Raw genomic sequence first — 14,586 nt, forward strand, 5'->3', positions numbered from 1 at the left:
CCTTGACTAACAAACGACTCATCAGTTCATTTGCGCCAAATTGATACGAGGCCTTTCATTCTCAAAGTTCGCTGCAAAAGGACCAATTTACTTTGACATGGTTTTCCTCGTTGGATAGTGCTCAAGAGCACACCTTCAAGGAAAGTAGCTTGAATTGATGGTTGATGTATCAACAAGAAGGGCAAGAAAAATGGAACTAGGGCTGAAAGAAAATAGACGCGTTTACAAAATCTGACTATAGTTTGAGAACGAGAAACCCTTTGCAACAGCCACTGCAAATGTTGGAAGCATTATTAGCCCAAAAAGTCCTAAACTAGCATGAATGCAAATTGTACAACACATACGTAGAAGAACTGCTAACACTAGCATAGGCATTGTTCTTGTGTTCTTGACAATCTCGTGACATCGATCGATGTGCAGTTAGACACCTTGTCGGCGCCTCTCATCCTAATGGAGGGAGAAATCACAAAAGAGCTAGTACTAACCAGAGAGGAGCTCGCGATCAGCTAAAATTGTACACAGAACACATCCCATCCATTGGAGCCCATGTAAACGTGCCGCCATCCAAACACAAACACGTCCCTAAAAACGTAGAACCCCCTATCGATGAATCAACCAACGTGCGTGTGCGTGCAGCTGCCAGAGGTCAGAACCCTCCGGCACCGCCGCCCCACCCGCCGCGGCCCATCTGGTTGCCGCCGAGACCCACCGACGGCGACGTCCGCTGATTGGCGTTGGTCACGTACTGTCGGACGGGGTCGTCCGTGACGGGCACGGCTGGCCCCACGGCCGGCTGCGGCGTCGTGATCACGTACTGCTGCATCACCAGCACGGACACCATCTTGGAGAACTCGGACGACACCAGCAGGTCGCCGATGGGGCCGAGCTCCGGCGAGTCCATCCACTCTGCCAGCGCCGACGTGAGCGGCGACCCGGCCTCGCCGGGGTGCCTGCCCACGATGTACAGCTCGTGCGCGCTGTCCAGGTCCCGGATGGCCGCCAGCGTCTCCTCGCTGTTGGCCACCACCTGCTCCATGTACAGGACGGCGTCGTTGCCGATGTTGCGCGTCCGGAACTCGTTCAGGTACTCCTCGTCCATCTGCCGCTCGCTCTTAGCGGCGTCCGGGACGATGGTGATGGCGCGCGCCTGGACGTTGGACCCGGGCACCCGGGGCGGCATGGGCTGCTGCGGCGGCGCCAGCGCGGGGGCCTTGTAGTCCGGCGGGATGAACCGGACGATGGTGAGGCAGACGCCCGGATGCTCCACCATGCGCCACGCGTAGGCCAGCCCCTCGCGGTCGTCGGGCCCGCCGAAGAAGAGCAGCGCCACGTGGTGCACGCTCGCCATGCGCGCCGCCGCGGCGCTGAGGCCGCGGTCCACGAGGATGCCCACCGAGCACGGCGCCGACGAGAGGATGCTCTCGTTGAAGCCCCGGAGCGACGCGTTGATGGGCTCCATCCCGCCGTCCACCGTCTGCTGCTTGTGGAACGGGAGCACGATGAGGGAGACGTGCTTGTCCTCCGCCAGGACAGACACGTCCTCGTGCATCGTCTGGTACGGCGACACCGCCGTCAGCGCCTGGATGGACACGCCGCCCACGCTCTCCTCGTAGTTCTCGAAGGCGTTGAAGATGTGGTCGCTGGAGCCAGGAGCCGAGCTGGAGCTGCGGTTCTGGTTGGTGGCGGAGTGGTGGGCGGCGAGCATGTTGGACGCGCGGCCGGTGAGCTCCACGAGGTGCAGCGCGTAGATGAAGATGGGGGAGCGCTTGGTTGGGTTAGACAGCTCCAGCAGCGAGATGATGGACGGCACGTTGCGAGTGGTGTGCACGCACGCCAGCATGCGCAGCTCTGCGTCGTGCTTGGACCGCTGCAGGTTGCGCCGCTTGTAGCCGACCAGCCGCCGCGCCGGGCGGTACACCGTCGTCACCACCGGCGTCACGAGCGCCGTCATCGCCACAGAGACCAGCACCATCACCGCGAACGACTCGTCGTCCAGCACCTGGTTTCATTTCTGTTTGTGATCATGCATGCGCTCCAATAGCAGTGAATGAAATACTGAAATGATGTGGAGGAGACAGGTCAGTAATCAACTCCTGACCTCCTTGTCCCTTCCGATGTTGAGGACGATCATCTCCACGAGTCCTCTGGTGTTCATGAGAAAGCCGAGGGCGACGCCGTCGCGGAAGGTCATGGTGTAAGAGACAGCGATAAGGATGGTGCCCATGACCTTGGCGAAGCTGGCCATGGTGAACACGAGCACGAGGAGCCCCACGGTGACGGGATCGTGCACCCGGGTGATGTTGGTGCGGAGGCCACTGATGGCGAAGAAGAGCGGGAGGAGCAGCCCAGTGACGAAGTCCTCGAGCTTCTCGATGAGCACGACGCCCAGCTGCCCGCTGGGTATGACGAGCCCGTAGACGAACGCGCCGAACACCGAGTGGATGCCGATGGCGTCGGTGCAGACGCCGGCGATCATGACGCCGGTGAGCACGAGCGTGACGTGCACGTCGCTGATGGCCTCGCCCTCGGGGACACGGCGGGCGATCCACCACATGAGCGGGCGCACGATGTAGAAGCAGGCGAGCACGAAGAAGACGCCGGAGAGGAGCACCCACAGGGAGGAGAAGGCGGAGCTGTTGACCTCGGAGATGGCGATGGCGAGCGCGAGCAGGATCCACGCGCACATGTCGTTGACGATGGCGGCGGACATGGCGATGCGGCCGAGGTCGGAGTTGAGCAGCTTGATCTCGGCGAGGATGCGGGCCAGCACCGGGAACGCCGTCACGGAGAGCGCGACGCCGAGGAAGAGGAGGAAGGAGGCCTGGTGCACGTTCTTGGATACCTGGTGCCGGAAGATGAAGGACGTGGCGGTGCCGATGCAGAACGGCAGCGCCATCCCGGCCACGGCAATGATGAGGGCCTTCTTCCCCGACCGCTTGATGACGTTGACATCCATCTCGAGGCCGACCAGGAAGAGGAAGTAGAGGAGGCCGAGGTGCGCCACCGTCTCCAGCGTCAGCAGGCTCCGCACCGGGAACACCGTGGTCCCCCAGACATCCACCTGCCCCATCACGGACGGCCCAAGAATCACGCCGGCCTGCGTACATCACGGCAAGCAACTGATCACTAGGACGACGCATGGCCTTTGGATTTGCGTCCCTATCTCGCCGGTGCAATTAGCAACTCATCAGGCCGGCTTACGCACGAGGATCTCAGCAATGACGCGGGGCTGGCGGATGGGCTTGAGGAGGAGGACGAGGAGGCGGGTGGTGGCGACGATGATGGCCGTCTGGAGGATGAAGAGCGGGAGCGAGAACTCCAGCGGGTTGACCCCCTGCCAGATGCCGTAGGCCGTCACCATCATCGGCGAGTAGCACACGACCGAGGCGGCGCTGGAGATGTTGTTGCCCGGCGCCACCTGCGCCGTGGCGTTCCTCGGCGGCAGCATGTTGCCGGCCATCCCCGCCGCTGGCAGCTCTGTGGCCATCTCGGCGCATGGGAGAGCGTCACCAGAGCGTCGTGGCGAGCTAGTACACACACTGGAATGGGAGAAAGGTTCGGGAGGGAAAGCATGCAGTGAGCAGAAATGGGGCGAAGCGTGGAAAACGGTCGAAGCCGGAGCGAGGACACGCGTGGCAGTGGTTCCTAGAGTAACTGCTAAATGTTGGCCGGCTCTCCGGAGAGTTTGCGCTGCCCGTTGCCTAATATTTTATGACCGCAGCTTTGTTCTACGGTTCTGCACTGAGAAATATGAACACATTTGTAAGTACAAGTGTACAACACAAGTGACTGGCATATACTCATATTTAAAAGGAGCGTTTAGCTTGAATATTCAGCCACTTAATTTTGAGATCAATGCCTTAGGCCAGGCTTAACTTTAAATATTAGAAAGAAATATAGATGCTACGGAGGCTCAAACAATGTATGCGTTGTTTGGTTCGTCAACGGTAACACAAATGAAACACAAATTAGACCTGCGGACGTTACTATTGATGGAACCAACATCACGGAAATTCTTATCATATCATCAATACTAAAGGGGAAGTCTATTTGTCAACCGGTTGATTGGGATGTTTGTCTCAACCGGCTTTTTTTGATCGTTCGATTTGGCATGTGCGGTCCGTCATGAGACAGCCTGGTTCTATTTCTTTGTCTTTGTATTCTTTGTCTGCCATGTGGGTCCGATATGTCGGCGCTTTCTTTTAATTTTTTTTGTAATCGCGTCCGTTATTGCAGGGGTGTCACTGTCCGTTTCAGGTGTTCCCCATTCATTTCATTTCTTCTACTTGTCTCCCCCCGCGGCGTAGCCGTTGTTGTCGCCGACGGCGATTCTAGGGTTCTCTAGGTTCGCCAGTTCGTCCCTCTTCTGATTTGTGTGTTCTTCATGTAAATCCATGTTGTTAGGGTTCATCTGATGCTGATGGAGTATTTTGGTTTGTGTTTTTGGTCCTCTTATCGTCAGGCTCGTGGTGTCCCTGGTGCTTTCGTCGATTGGCGATTCTAGTGTTTCTCAAGGTCTGCTCCTCGTCGAGGTATGTGGTGGTGGATGCGTGTTTGTATCTGTTGTGGTTCGAGATAGAGTGAATTGTGGATTCCGCCTGGGCTGCTGCACCCTGCAATTGTTTGATTTCGTTCGAGTTATAGTGGATCTGGGGATTTTGTGGTGGCTCTGTTGGTGGTTGGGGATGGGGGTTGCTGGTTCATCCCCTATTGTTTCATGTAGAGTGTAATTGTTTGATTTCGTCCGAGTTATAGTGGATCTGGCGATTTTTGTGGTGGCTCTGTTGGTGGTAGGGGATGGGGGTTGGTGGTTCATCCCCTGTTGTTTCATGTACAGTGGTTTAGGCGATTTTTGTCTTGTTTAATTGCTGTGTGTCATCGTACGTACCTAGTAGTTGCTAGCTCCAGCTTCGTTCTCCTTTAAATACTTTATTACTTTGTGTCGAAGCAGGAGTGGAAGCATGTAGTACTCTGTACTTGCTATCTAGCAGCTTGTTAAGTGTACTGCTGCGTGGTTGAGTTTGATGCTGCTGCCGTTGTATAGTTGTCTGGCAATCCATCCATTTCAGCTTGTTTTGTTAGCCTATCTTCAGTAGCCTAGGCACTCAGACGACAACAGAGCCTACTGTAGCAGTAGATCAGGATCATTGTCCAGTTAAATGATGTAGTTCAGCAAGTTAACTGATATTTGCTTCTGATTTCTGTTTATTTTTGTTCTGACATTTTGCAAGTGGACCTAGGATTACATCTTCATGATTTTTGTTCTAGGCCTGTTTGTGCGGTAGCAATCCTAGCTGGTTCGTAGGTGTTTTGCCTTAGGTTCATGTTTCGCCTTTTGTGGCATGTCTTTTTTTCTTCGCAGAAAGAAATTTAAGGGGTTGAGGAGGCAAGGCAACCATGTATGTACGTTCTAGTTGCTATTTTCTAGCTAGATCCTTGTAACATAGCAACGAAGATCCTACTGCTCGTATACTGCAATGCAGATGGTGTAGCTAGCTAGCTGATCTGTTATTAGTTTCTAGGAGGAGCAAGACAAGGTAGGAGGCAATTTATCTTCATGTTCAGCATGTGTTGTGGTCATATGGCAGTGCTTCTCTGCATGAAGAGATGCAGATATATGAGGGAGGCGCAGGGAAGGGGAAGAGGATAGGATGGTGTGGTATTAAATGGAGATGATGTGGTTTGTGGTGGTGAGTAGGGGAGGGGAAGGTATGTGAGGTTAGCTGATGCAGTTAGCAGTAGTTGTATGCAGATTCAGTTGTGGCCCTTGCTGCATTATTGTTTTTGTTCCCCTTCTAAATTCGGATGGCTCTACATTTGCATAGCCCTTAGATTTACCATTTCTTTTTTTTATCCCTCATTTCTTGCTTCCTCTCCTGTGTAGTAAACATGTATTGTATTTTTATTTTTTATTATAGTATCTTGTTACTATATTTACACAAATCATTTTAGTGTAAATTCTTAGACAGAGTGGTGTAAGTTAGTAATAACAGTACCTCATGGTGAGACCAAATTTTGATTAGCATTGGAGAAGTATCTGCCATATTTCTTCTTATAAATTCTCTTTGTTTGTTTCTTGTTTTTTAGATGGTTCGTAAAAGACCTGGTGGTGTAATTGATTTGTCAGACTCTGGTGATTCAGACATTGGTGGCTCTGAAGATGTCCAGTGTTCTCAGTTACCTTTTACAGACTATGATTCCTATGCATCATTATCAGAAACCCAGGTTGTTAGACTAACTAGTTATCTTTTTTTACTTTGGTATTTTTCCTATTGTTTGCTTAATATTAGTTTGAATTTGTAGAATGATTTTTCCAGTGACACCTCAAGTTTTGATCGCCAGCTCTATGAGAAGTGCCTAAAAGATGTATGTTGTTTTTTTTCAAATCTTTTTTCTTTCTTTTCCTTTGTTCTTTTCTCATTTTTTTCATTTTAATTTTCTTCCTTTCAGTATAAGAAGATTAAGGTTTTGAAGAAAAGGTTACATATGGCTATGAGACATAAGGTTATGTGTCCTTATTTTTTCGCATGTATTTAAGTTGCTCTTTGTTAATGTCTGATGTGATCTTTTCGTTTTCTGTAGTTTAGTTCTGGTTTTCTGGTGACATGATTTTATTAATTAGTGTGGTTTTTCATTCATTCAAAAATATAAAAGATGTAGATGGATTAGTCACATTTTAATAATTTTTTCTTTTGAAGTTTTCCCTGAAATATTGTAAATCATTTCAGTCAAAGAAGAAGAAAATTGAAAAGAAGACTAAGGATGGCTTCACTAGGTTTTCTGCCACAGCTTTTATGAATGTGATATCTGCTCTGTCCCCTGAGAAGAAGGCTATCATTGAGAGTTATTGTTTTGGATCTTTGTTGAAGTTCAACAAGTGTTTCGTGCCGAATAAGTTTGCTAACTGGGTTGCACGTCTAGTTGATTTGAAATCTGGTGACATTATCCGTGATGGAAAGGTTATTTCTCTTACTGAAGAATCTGTTCATTTGGTTCTTGATCTCCCGAAAGGAAGCAGGTGTTTCCCATCTGATTCAAGTGCTGGTAGAGATGCTGTCTTATCAAAGTTTGGAAAGGATAGGATACCTCCTGTTTCATTTTTTGCTGACAAGTTAATCAATAAGGATGATTTACCAGATGAGGATATGTTCATTTGCTTCATGATAGTTGCTTTGAGTAGCTTTTTATGTCCGAATACCAATACTGTTTCAAGTCCCAAGTATTTTGGTGTTTTTGAAGATATTGATCAGATCAAGGAATATAATTGGTGCGGTTTTGTGTTGGATTGGTTGCTGGAGCATATAAAGGCATTCACTAGAGGGAAGAATGAGAAATCAAAACGTTGTCAAGGTCTTGGTGGTTGCTTATATTACCTTGTGGTTAGTGTTTCTGTTATCTTTTAAAATATGATTCATATTTACTGTTGTTTTTCTTTTGTTGTAATGCATTTGCCTTTGATTTTTTGTTCTAAGGTTGTTTACTTAGATCACATTGATTTCCGCCAGCGTCAAGTTCCAGACTGTATTTCTCAAATTTCAGTTTGGAAAGAAGATATGATTTAGTTTTATGCTAATCTTGATGTGAAATCTCCTGGTGTCTATGGTTATAGACCCTTGCTTGAGTTTGAGAAAACTTGCTACTACAAGGTTAGATAGATATGTTTTCCCTTCATGTCTTTTTTTAGTTTTCTATTTCATTTGTGTAAGGTTGAATTTTCTTCTCATTTATATTTTTCCCCCTTTGGTAGTGTGTTCGTCTTAGACCAGTAACCTGTGCCGATGACCTTGATGTTGAATTTTGTAATAAGATGGAAAGTGTTTCTGGTTGTCAGCTTCCTTTGAGTTTGAAGCTTGAAATATCAAGGTTGATTGATGAGCATTTCTTTAATTCTGGTATGTCGTTGTCGATGGATGTGACTTCTCTTGGGAATGTTTCAAAGGAATTTCAAGATATGTTTGCAAAGATGATGCGTCACATATGTAGAATTGATGCTAGATCAAAGGATTTGGTCGTTGATATTATGCAAGCTATTTCTAAGACTGTTCCTGATGACAATGATGAAATTGGTTCTGATGTTGATCGAAATGAAGATAATGTATCTCCTGTTTTATCTGAGCGAGAAGAAGCTAATGTTGTTGCTGCTAAGGTCATTTCTTGTCCTTTCTATTTCCCCCCTTAATTAATTTCTGTAGTTACATCTTTTATTTTTTCTATCAGGATTCTGTTAATTGTTTTGTTGCTTCCACTTCAAAGTCTACACAAAAGAATGTTGCTCTTCACGGTGCTCAGGTCATAGATGTTGATTTGAAGGATGATGAGCCTGCTACGAAAAAGAGTAATGGTTCTTATTTCTTTAGTTGTTGGAGTTTTTGTTGTGATCATAGTTTATTGTTCTTTAGATTGAACCTATAAATAATATTAAACATTTTGTTTAGGTTCCCGTGTTGTTCTTCATCCACAATTGAAGTCTAAAAGTGCTGCTGCTCTCGCAAATGTAGTCTCTGATTTGAATGATGGTGTTGCTTCTGTTCGTAATCCTTTGAGTGACATTAGTAATGTTGGTTGCCAATCTGTTGGATGTGATGGTGTTATTGACTTGGAGGGAGATGTGATTCCTATTGACAAGGAGAATGTCATTGTTCCCGATTCTGTTTCTCCTTCTCCTTTTCGTCATCGATCAAGATTGGGTCGTGCTAAGGTTTTTACCTGACTTTTTTGCTGCTTGTCTTTGTTTTCCCTCTCTGGTATTTTTAAATAGTATTTCATGTTTTTTTAGATCTCTCAAAATTCTCAGAATGGTTCGATGAACAATATACATGAGGTCAGTTATTATTTTGGTGCTATCTGTTTTGCAAGTTCGTTGTATTTTTTATCAGTTTTGGCTTTATTTTGATTTTGTGTAGGATCATATATTCATGCAAACTCTTCCTTTGATTGATGATGGATCTCCTCGTATTACCCCTCATCTCTCTAGAAAGTCTTCTGTTTTCCCTGTCCTTAGTAATTTTGGTAAGAATGGACATGGCAATAAGCGACATGGTTTTTCTGATAAAGAGAATGTAAGCTTTTGCGTTATATAATTTCATTTTCTGTATTTTACTTCTACTGGTATTTGATACTAGTTTTATTTTACTAAGTGTATTCCTTTTTTAGGATACCTCCCCTGTTATTTGTACTAGTTCGAGGCCTTTTCTTGAAACTGTTAAGCACCAGACCAAGAAATCAGAGGCTATGTATAATTCTAATTTGGAAAATATGAGGATGAGCACACAAACTCCTTGTTTCTCTCTTGGCAAGACTCATGGTTTTCCTACTGATTTATCTGTTAATCCTGAAAGTTTGGCCAATCGTTCTGATTTTAAAGTCAGGGATTCTTCAACTGGTGGGAAAGTTCCTCTTCATGGCCCTAGAAGAATGGTTTGTCCAAATAGAGTTCTTATTAATAATTTCATTGGCAATGAAGATAAGTTCAAACCTTCTCCGTCTGAATTAGCAAATTACAAAGCTATCTGTGCCTTGGCCAGTTCTCGTTCTAGCAAGTAATTTTTTTTCCTCCTTGTTCTTTTGTTTATCTTATCTATTATTGTTTTTCATAGTATCCATGGCATGTCTGAATTTTATTATCTAAAATTTGTGAGCTTCTTTTGTTTCCCCTGTAATAATCCTGGCCATGTCATGTGTTAATGTTGTCTGTAGTTTGGATGCTTTGTACTTTGGAGGTGTTCGTTGCACCTACTGGTCCTTAGGTGAATCTATGAAGCTTGGTGGTACAGTCAACAATTATGTAGTTGCTGCATTTTGTTATCATTTGTTTTGCCGCCCAGATGGTCATCCAGACATATCTAAGCGTCATTACTTCTTTCCGAATATTTCAGTAAGTTTCTTGATATATTGAATTTGCTATTTATGTAGCTTCATTTCTGCATGGTTGTTTGTTTATTGCTCTGTATTTTTATATAGGACAACCTGCTAAAAGATGATGATGAAGTTTTTGGGCATGTTATGATGAAAGCTTTTGAGCGTTCTGCAAAGTCAAGGCCCCTTTTTAAGTCTGATGTGGTTGTTTTTTTTATCACAATGATCTCCTTTTCTTATTCCTTCTTCTTTTATTAGGTACATATAATATTATTATTTGTGTATGCAGTTGTATTTTCCAACTTTCTATGAGGATCATTGGTTTGTATTCGTCGTTGATATCAAGGATAATAAGTTTGTTTTTCTTGATTCTTTGTATACTGAGGTCCATGCTTACCATGAATATGTTAGAGGAAAGATGGTATGGTTCTTTTAATTAAGTTGTATTTTTTTATTCTTGTTTATGAAATGTTTTGTTCATGTAATTATTGTTTTTGTTCTAGATCCCTGAATTTACATACTGGTGGGACAAGCTTGTGAAGCGTGATATGAAGTTCAAAGACTATGGTGTCAAATATCCTGTTGTGCCCAAGCAGTCTCCATATGATAAGTATGTTTCTCTTGTTAAATAATTATAGTGTTTGCACTACCTTTGTTTATGTTCCTGGCTGTTTTTGCTTCTTCGTTTAATTAGTTTAAATTTTTTGTACGCAGTTTTGATTCAGGAATTTACATTATGATGTTTCTTGAGTATTGGACTTTGCCTCGTTCTTCTCTGTGTTCTTTATTCAGTAGTGACGACATTCCAAATATAAGAGTCAAGTTAGCAAATGAAATGTTTTTCAACCCAAGGAACACTGGGAACAAGAATCCAGTGATCACTTTTGATCATGATGAGGTATATCTGTGCATATTTTTCTCACTTTTATGTTCATTTTTAGTTAAGTTGTTTATTATGTATATATTTTTTCAGGATGGTGGTTATCAGTAGATGGAGCCGATGTGTTTCTATCTTCGTCCCAGCTGTAGTTAGTTTACTATTTTGTATAGCTATAGGTCCAGTCTATGAACTTTTATCTCTGTCTTTTGGTCTGTAATAGGATACCACTTAAGTGACTTACAATATGTTTGTGCTATGTGGCACATCATAAAAATAGAACATTGATTACATATGATAAGTTCGCTAAAGTATTACATAAATTTTGTTGCTCTAAATGTTGATCATATGGCCTTCATCTAAATGTTGATCAAAGCTGCTGAGTTGGTCGCCTGTGTATCATTGTTCTTCTTTGCTGATTTCTTCATTCTCTTTGACTTGGGCTTCACCAGTGAAACTGTGTGACACAAATGAAGTAGAGATTAGAGTTGTTCTAATACTTTGATATGTCTATGTATTCAAAATCTATTTTCTTACTAATGAATATCACTTATTGTTATATATGATACTGACCTGAATTTTCATTTACTGTAATTTGCTTCTTCTTGTTGGTCTCTTTTTTCTTTGCTTTCTCTCTCTGTTGTTCTATTACTGTCTTGAACCTCTTTGCCTTTTCTGGTCTCCCCTTCTTTTGTGTTACTTGTGGATCTTCTAGTAGCTGAACTGAACTACTCTCTTGATTCTCTGTATTTCCTTCTGTTTGTACTTGTGTTTCTGCTGTTGTTTGATTCTGGGAGTCATCATTAATTGGAGGTGCAAGTAAGTTGTCCAGGTGCTTGTCAATCCTTTCCATCTCTGCCATAAGGTAAACTGTAGCTTCTGCATTTTTTGCTGCTTTTGAATTCATAGTCGTCAACATCCTTGATAGCACATTGAATCTAAGCAATGAACTAGTTTTCACTGTTGTATCTTCAACTCTTTGCTTGATCAATCTCATATCTTTTTTCCTCCATCTATCTATTATGTACTTATCTGGTATTTTGCTAATTTCCTTCTCTATCATGATTTTCAGGACATGAGAGCAAAGCAGGCCGTCTTTGCTAAATTTGGCGCATATGCAACTGAATTCTTCCTTTCCCTCTGTCAGGTCAGTGAGCACTATGTATCTTCTTATCCTATGAACTTTATGTACCTAGTTGCTTCTTTGCCATACCTCAAATGCCTTGCCTTCTTCGATTTCTCTGTATGTTAGTGTTGAAGTAGCTTGTATCTGAACCTGGAATTTGCTGTATATGTTTCTATTGTATAGCTCATGTGCTTGCCTCTCAATTGTGTAGCCAAAAAGTAGTTCCTTTGGTCTCTTCTGGTAGCTATAGTGATCCTCTAGGTTCTCTGCTCTTTCTATGGTGTCTATTATACGTTGGTACTCTGTCACGAAGCTCATGATGCTATAGGTTGGGCCCACATTATCCTTAAATCTTGAATTTGTAGATTCACTTCTTGATGTGGTTTGGATAAAGGAGAAGAAATCATTTTTATAGTAGACTGGTATGAATCTTTTCCTCATTTCCCACATTCTTGTGAAATACTTGTTCTTCTCTAGTTTTTTATCTTTGATCATCTCCTCCCACAAGTGCTCAAATTCCTGCTCTGTGAGACAGTTGTTGACTATGTCTTCAAATTCCTCATAGAGTCCTTCATTCCCCTTAGCTGCAAAAACCTTTAGATTCTTGTTGTAGCATTTGTTCTTGATATGAAATAGGCAATTTCTATGTATTGTGTTTGGCATCACTTCTGCAATTGCCCCCTTCATAGCCTTATCTTGATCTGTTATTATAGTTTTAGGTCTTTTTCCTCCCATTGATTCTAGGAATGTTTCAAAGACCCATTTGAATGTCTCCTTTGTCTCATCCTGTATGAAAGCACATGCAAATATACATGTTTGTGCATGGCCTGTGATACCAACAAAAGGAGCAAATGGCAATCTGTACTTGTTTGTCATATATGTTGCATCGAAACTGACACAATCTCCGTAATCTGCATAATACCTCAGTGATGATCCATCTCTCCAAAATATATTGCAAACTCTTTTGTCATCATCTAATTGGAATCTGTAGAAGAATGTAGGATCTTCTGCCTTTTTGGTTCTGAAGTATTCTAATACCTTTGTCATATCTGTGCCTCTAACTTGTCTGTTGATTTTTGTTCTGTAATTGCTGATATCCTTCTTCTTTACTGGTAATGTTGTTGGCCCGCCTCTCATATGTGATAATATAGATACCATTTGCCTTGCAGGTATGTTATTGTCGTTCAAAGTCCTTATAAGTTCCTTCTCTAATTCTGTCAAATATTTGTGTCCACTTAAGGGTTGTCCTGGACATAGATCATGGTTGTGATCTAAATCCAGTCTGATGATTCTCCAAACACCCTTATCTTCACTAGCAACCATGACACATTAGCAATCTGTTTTGTCTAAGACATTAGTCCTCCTTGGTTTCTTTTTCTTTTTTCCAATATGTTCATCCACTTGTGCCTCCTTTTGTTCTGTATTCTTTTTGACCAGTGGTTTTCCATACCTGTTACACTTTACTGTAGTTCTGATCATCTCATTGTCTCTTTTCAGGCTTGAAGTCCTAGCGACATGTACAACTATGGTTTTGAATCCTACGAGAGATGCATAGAAGTTGAAGAAATGCTCAGCAGCATCTTTGCTCTCAAATTCCATTCCTAACTGAGGTGTGTAGATGCTGTTCAAATCTGCATTATTGCCTTCTGATGCTGCTATTTGTTCACTTATGATAAATGCTTCTATCTCTTGTTTAGTCAGTTCCTTGTCTGCATCAGTCTTTGTGCTGTCTTGCTTTTCTGATGGAACCTGGTGAGTATCTGATGACTCTGCATTTGTCCTTGTGACTTCTGATGTTGTATTTGACTGATCCTCTTCCTCGACCATTGTAGGTTCTTGTATTTGTTGGAGTTGCATGTTTTTGAAGATTGCATCGCCCCATTGTCAATCTTCATTCTCTGTTAAGTAATCTTCATTCTAGTTTGATATGTGATTATCCTGAAAATACAATTAGTAATCAATATTACTATTTGAATCTAGCTTAATGCTTTTTTGGTAAATTTATATATTTTAGAGGTGGTTGATGTATAAATATATTACCTGACAATCTGAAATTGAGTAACTGTTATCATTGCTCCATTCAGGATGGCTGTTGATATCCCCCAGTGAAATCTGCAAATTTGGTTCATAACTGAATCAGGCAAGAATCTATTTTAATTTGTGCTCATTTCACTATTGTTCTTTTGGTTTACCTCTTTTTCTTGTAATGTACTTGATCTGTCATACTCACTCCCTGTGCAATAGTCTGACACTGGTTGATTGGCTTCCACATTTTGCTGCATTTATTTCCATTAAGTAGAATTAGTTAATTAAATTTGATTAATGCAGTGTAATATTTCAAATATATGTAATCAATTTTTTGCTGTTCTAACCTGAAAAATCTGTTGACCTAAGAGCATATTTGTATAAGATCCCTGCATGTCCTGAGTTAACTGAAACCCATAGTGTAATTATTACATTAGCACTGTTCAGAAGTTACACATGTAGAATAGGTGTAATTTTTGTATTTTTGAAGTGTAAATATTTTCTTACCGAATATATTTCTTCTTGGGAGTTCCTTATTTGCTCCATTAGTAGTCCTGTTAAGCTCTCCTGCAAGCATTGAAGTAAATTTTAAAGTTTTTTTCTTTGATCCATCATGAATGTTTATTTTTTTTGGAGAAGGGTTTCTTGTGGTATTACCTTGCTGGCAGTTTGTATTTGGCAATGGTCTGTATTCTGCCCCCAT

At 42.9% G+C, this 14,586-nt stretch overlaps 1 protein-coding gene and 2 pseudogenes across 1 annotated transcript; 1 reads left to right on the forward strand and 2 right to left on the reverse strand.

The window, feature by feature from the left end:
- Positions 1 to 213: 213 nt before the first annotated feature.
- Positions 214 to 3,540, reverse strand: LOC136518112 (cation/H(+) antiporter 15-like). The gene is made up of 3 exons (XM_066511773.1): positions 3,206 to 3,540; positions 2,099 to 3,097; positions 214 to 1,999 (listed from the first exon to the last, which is right to left on the reverse strand). Exons 1-3 carry the CDS (start codon positions 3,485 to 3,487, stop codon positions 647 to 649), a joined length of 2,634 nt encoding a protein of 877 aa, XP_066367870.1. The 5' UTR covers positions 3,488 to 3,540; the 3' UTR covers positions 214 to 646.
- Positions 3,541 to 4,125: 585 nt separating this feature from the next.
- LOC136515909 (uncharacterized) lies at positions 4,126 to 11,048 on the forward strand (annotated as a pseudogene).
- Positions 11,049 to 11,091: 43 nt separating this feature from the next.
- On the reverse strand, positions 11,092 to 13,685 carry LOC136515910 (protein FAR1-RELATED SEQUENCE 5-like; annotated as a pseudogene).
- Positions 13,686 to 14,586: the final 901 nt, after the last annotated feature.

The sequence above is a fragment of the Miscanthus floridulus genome, chromosome 17 (genome assembly GCF_019320115.1).
Source record: "Miscanthus floridulus cultivar M001 chromosome 17, ASM1932011v1, whole genome shotgun sequence".
Lineage (NCBI taxonomy): Eukaryota > Viridiplantae > Streptophyta > Magnoliopsida > Poales > Poaceae > Miscanthus > Miscanthus floridulus.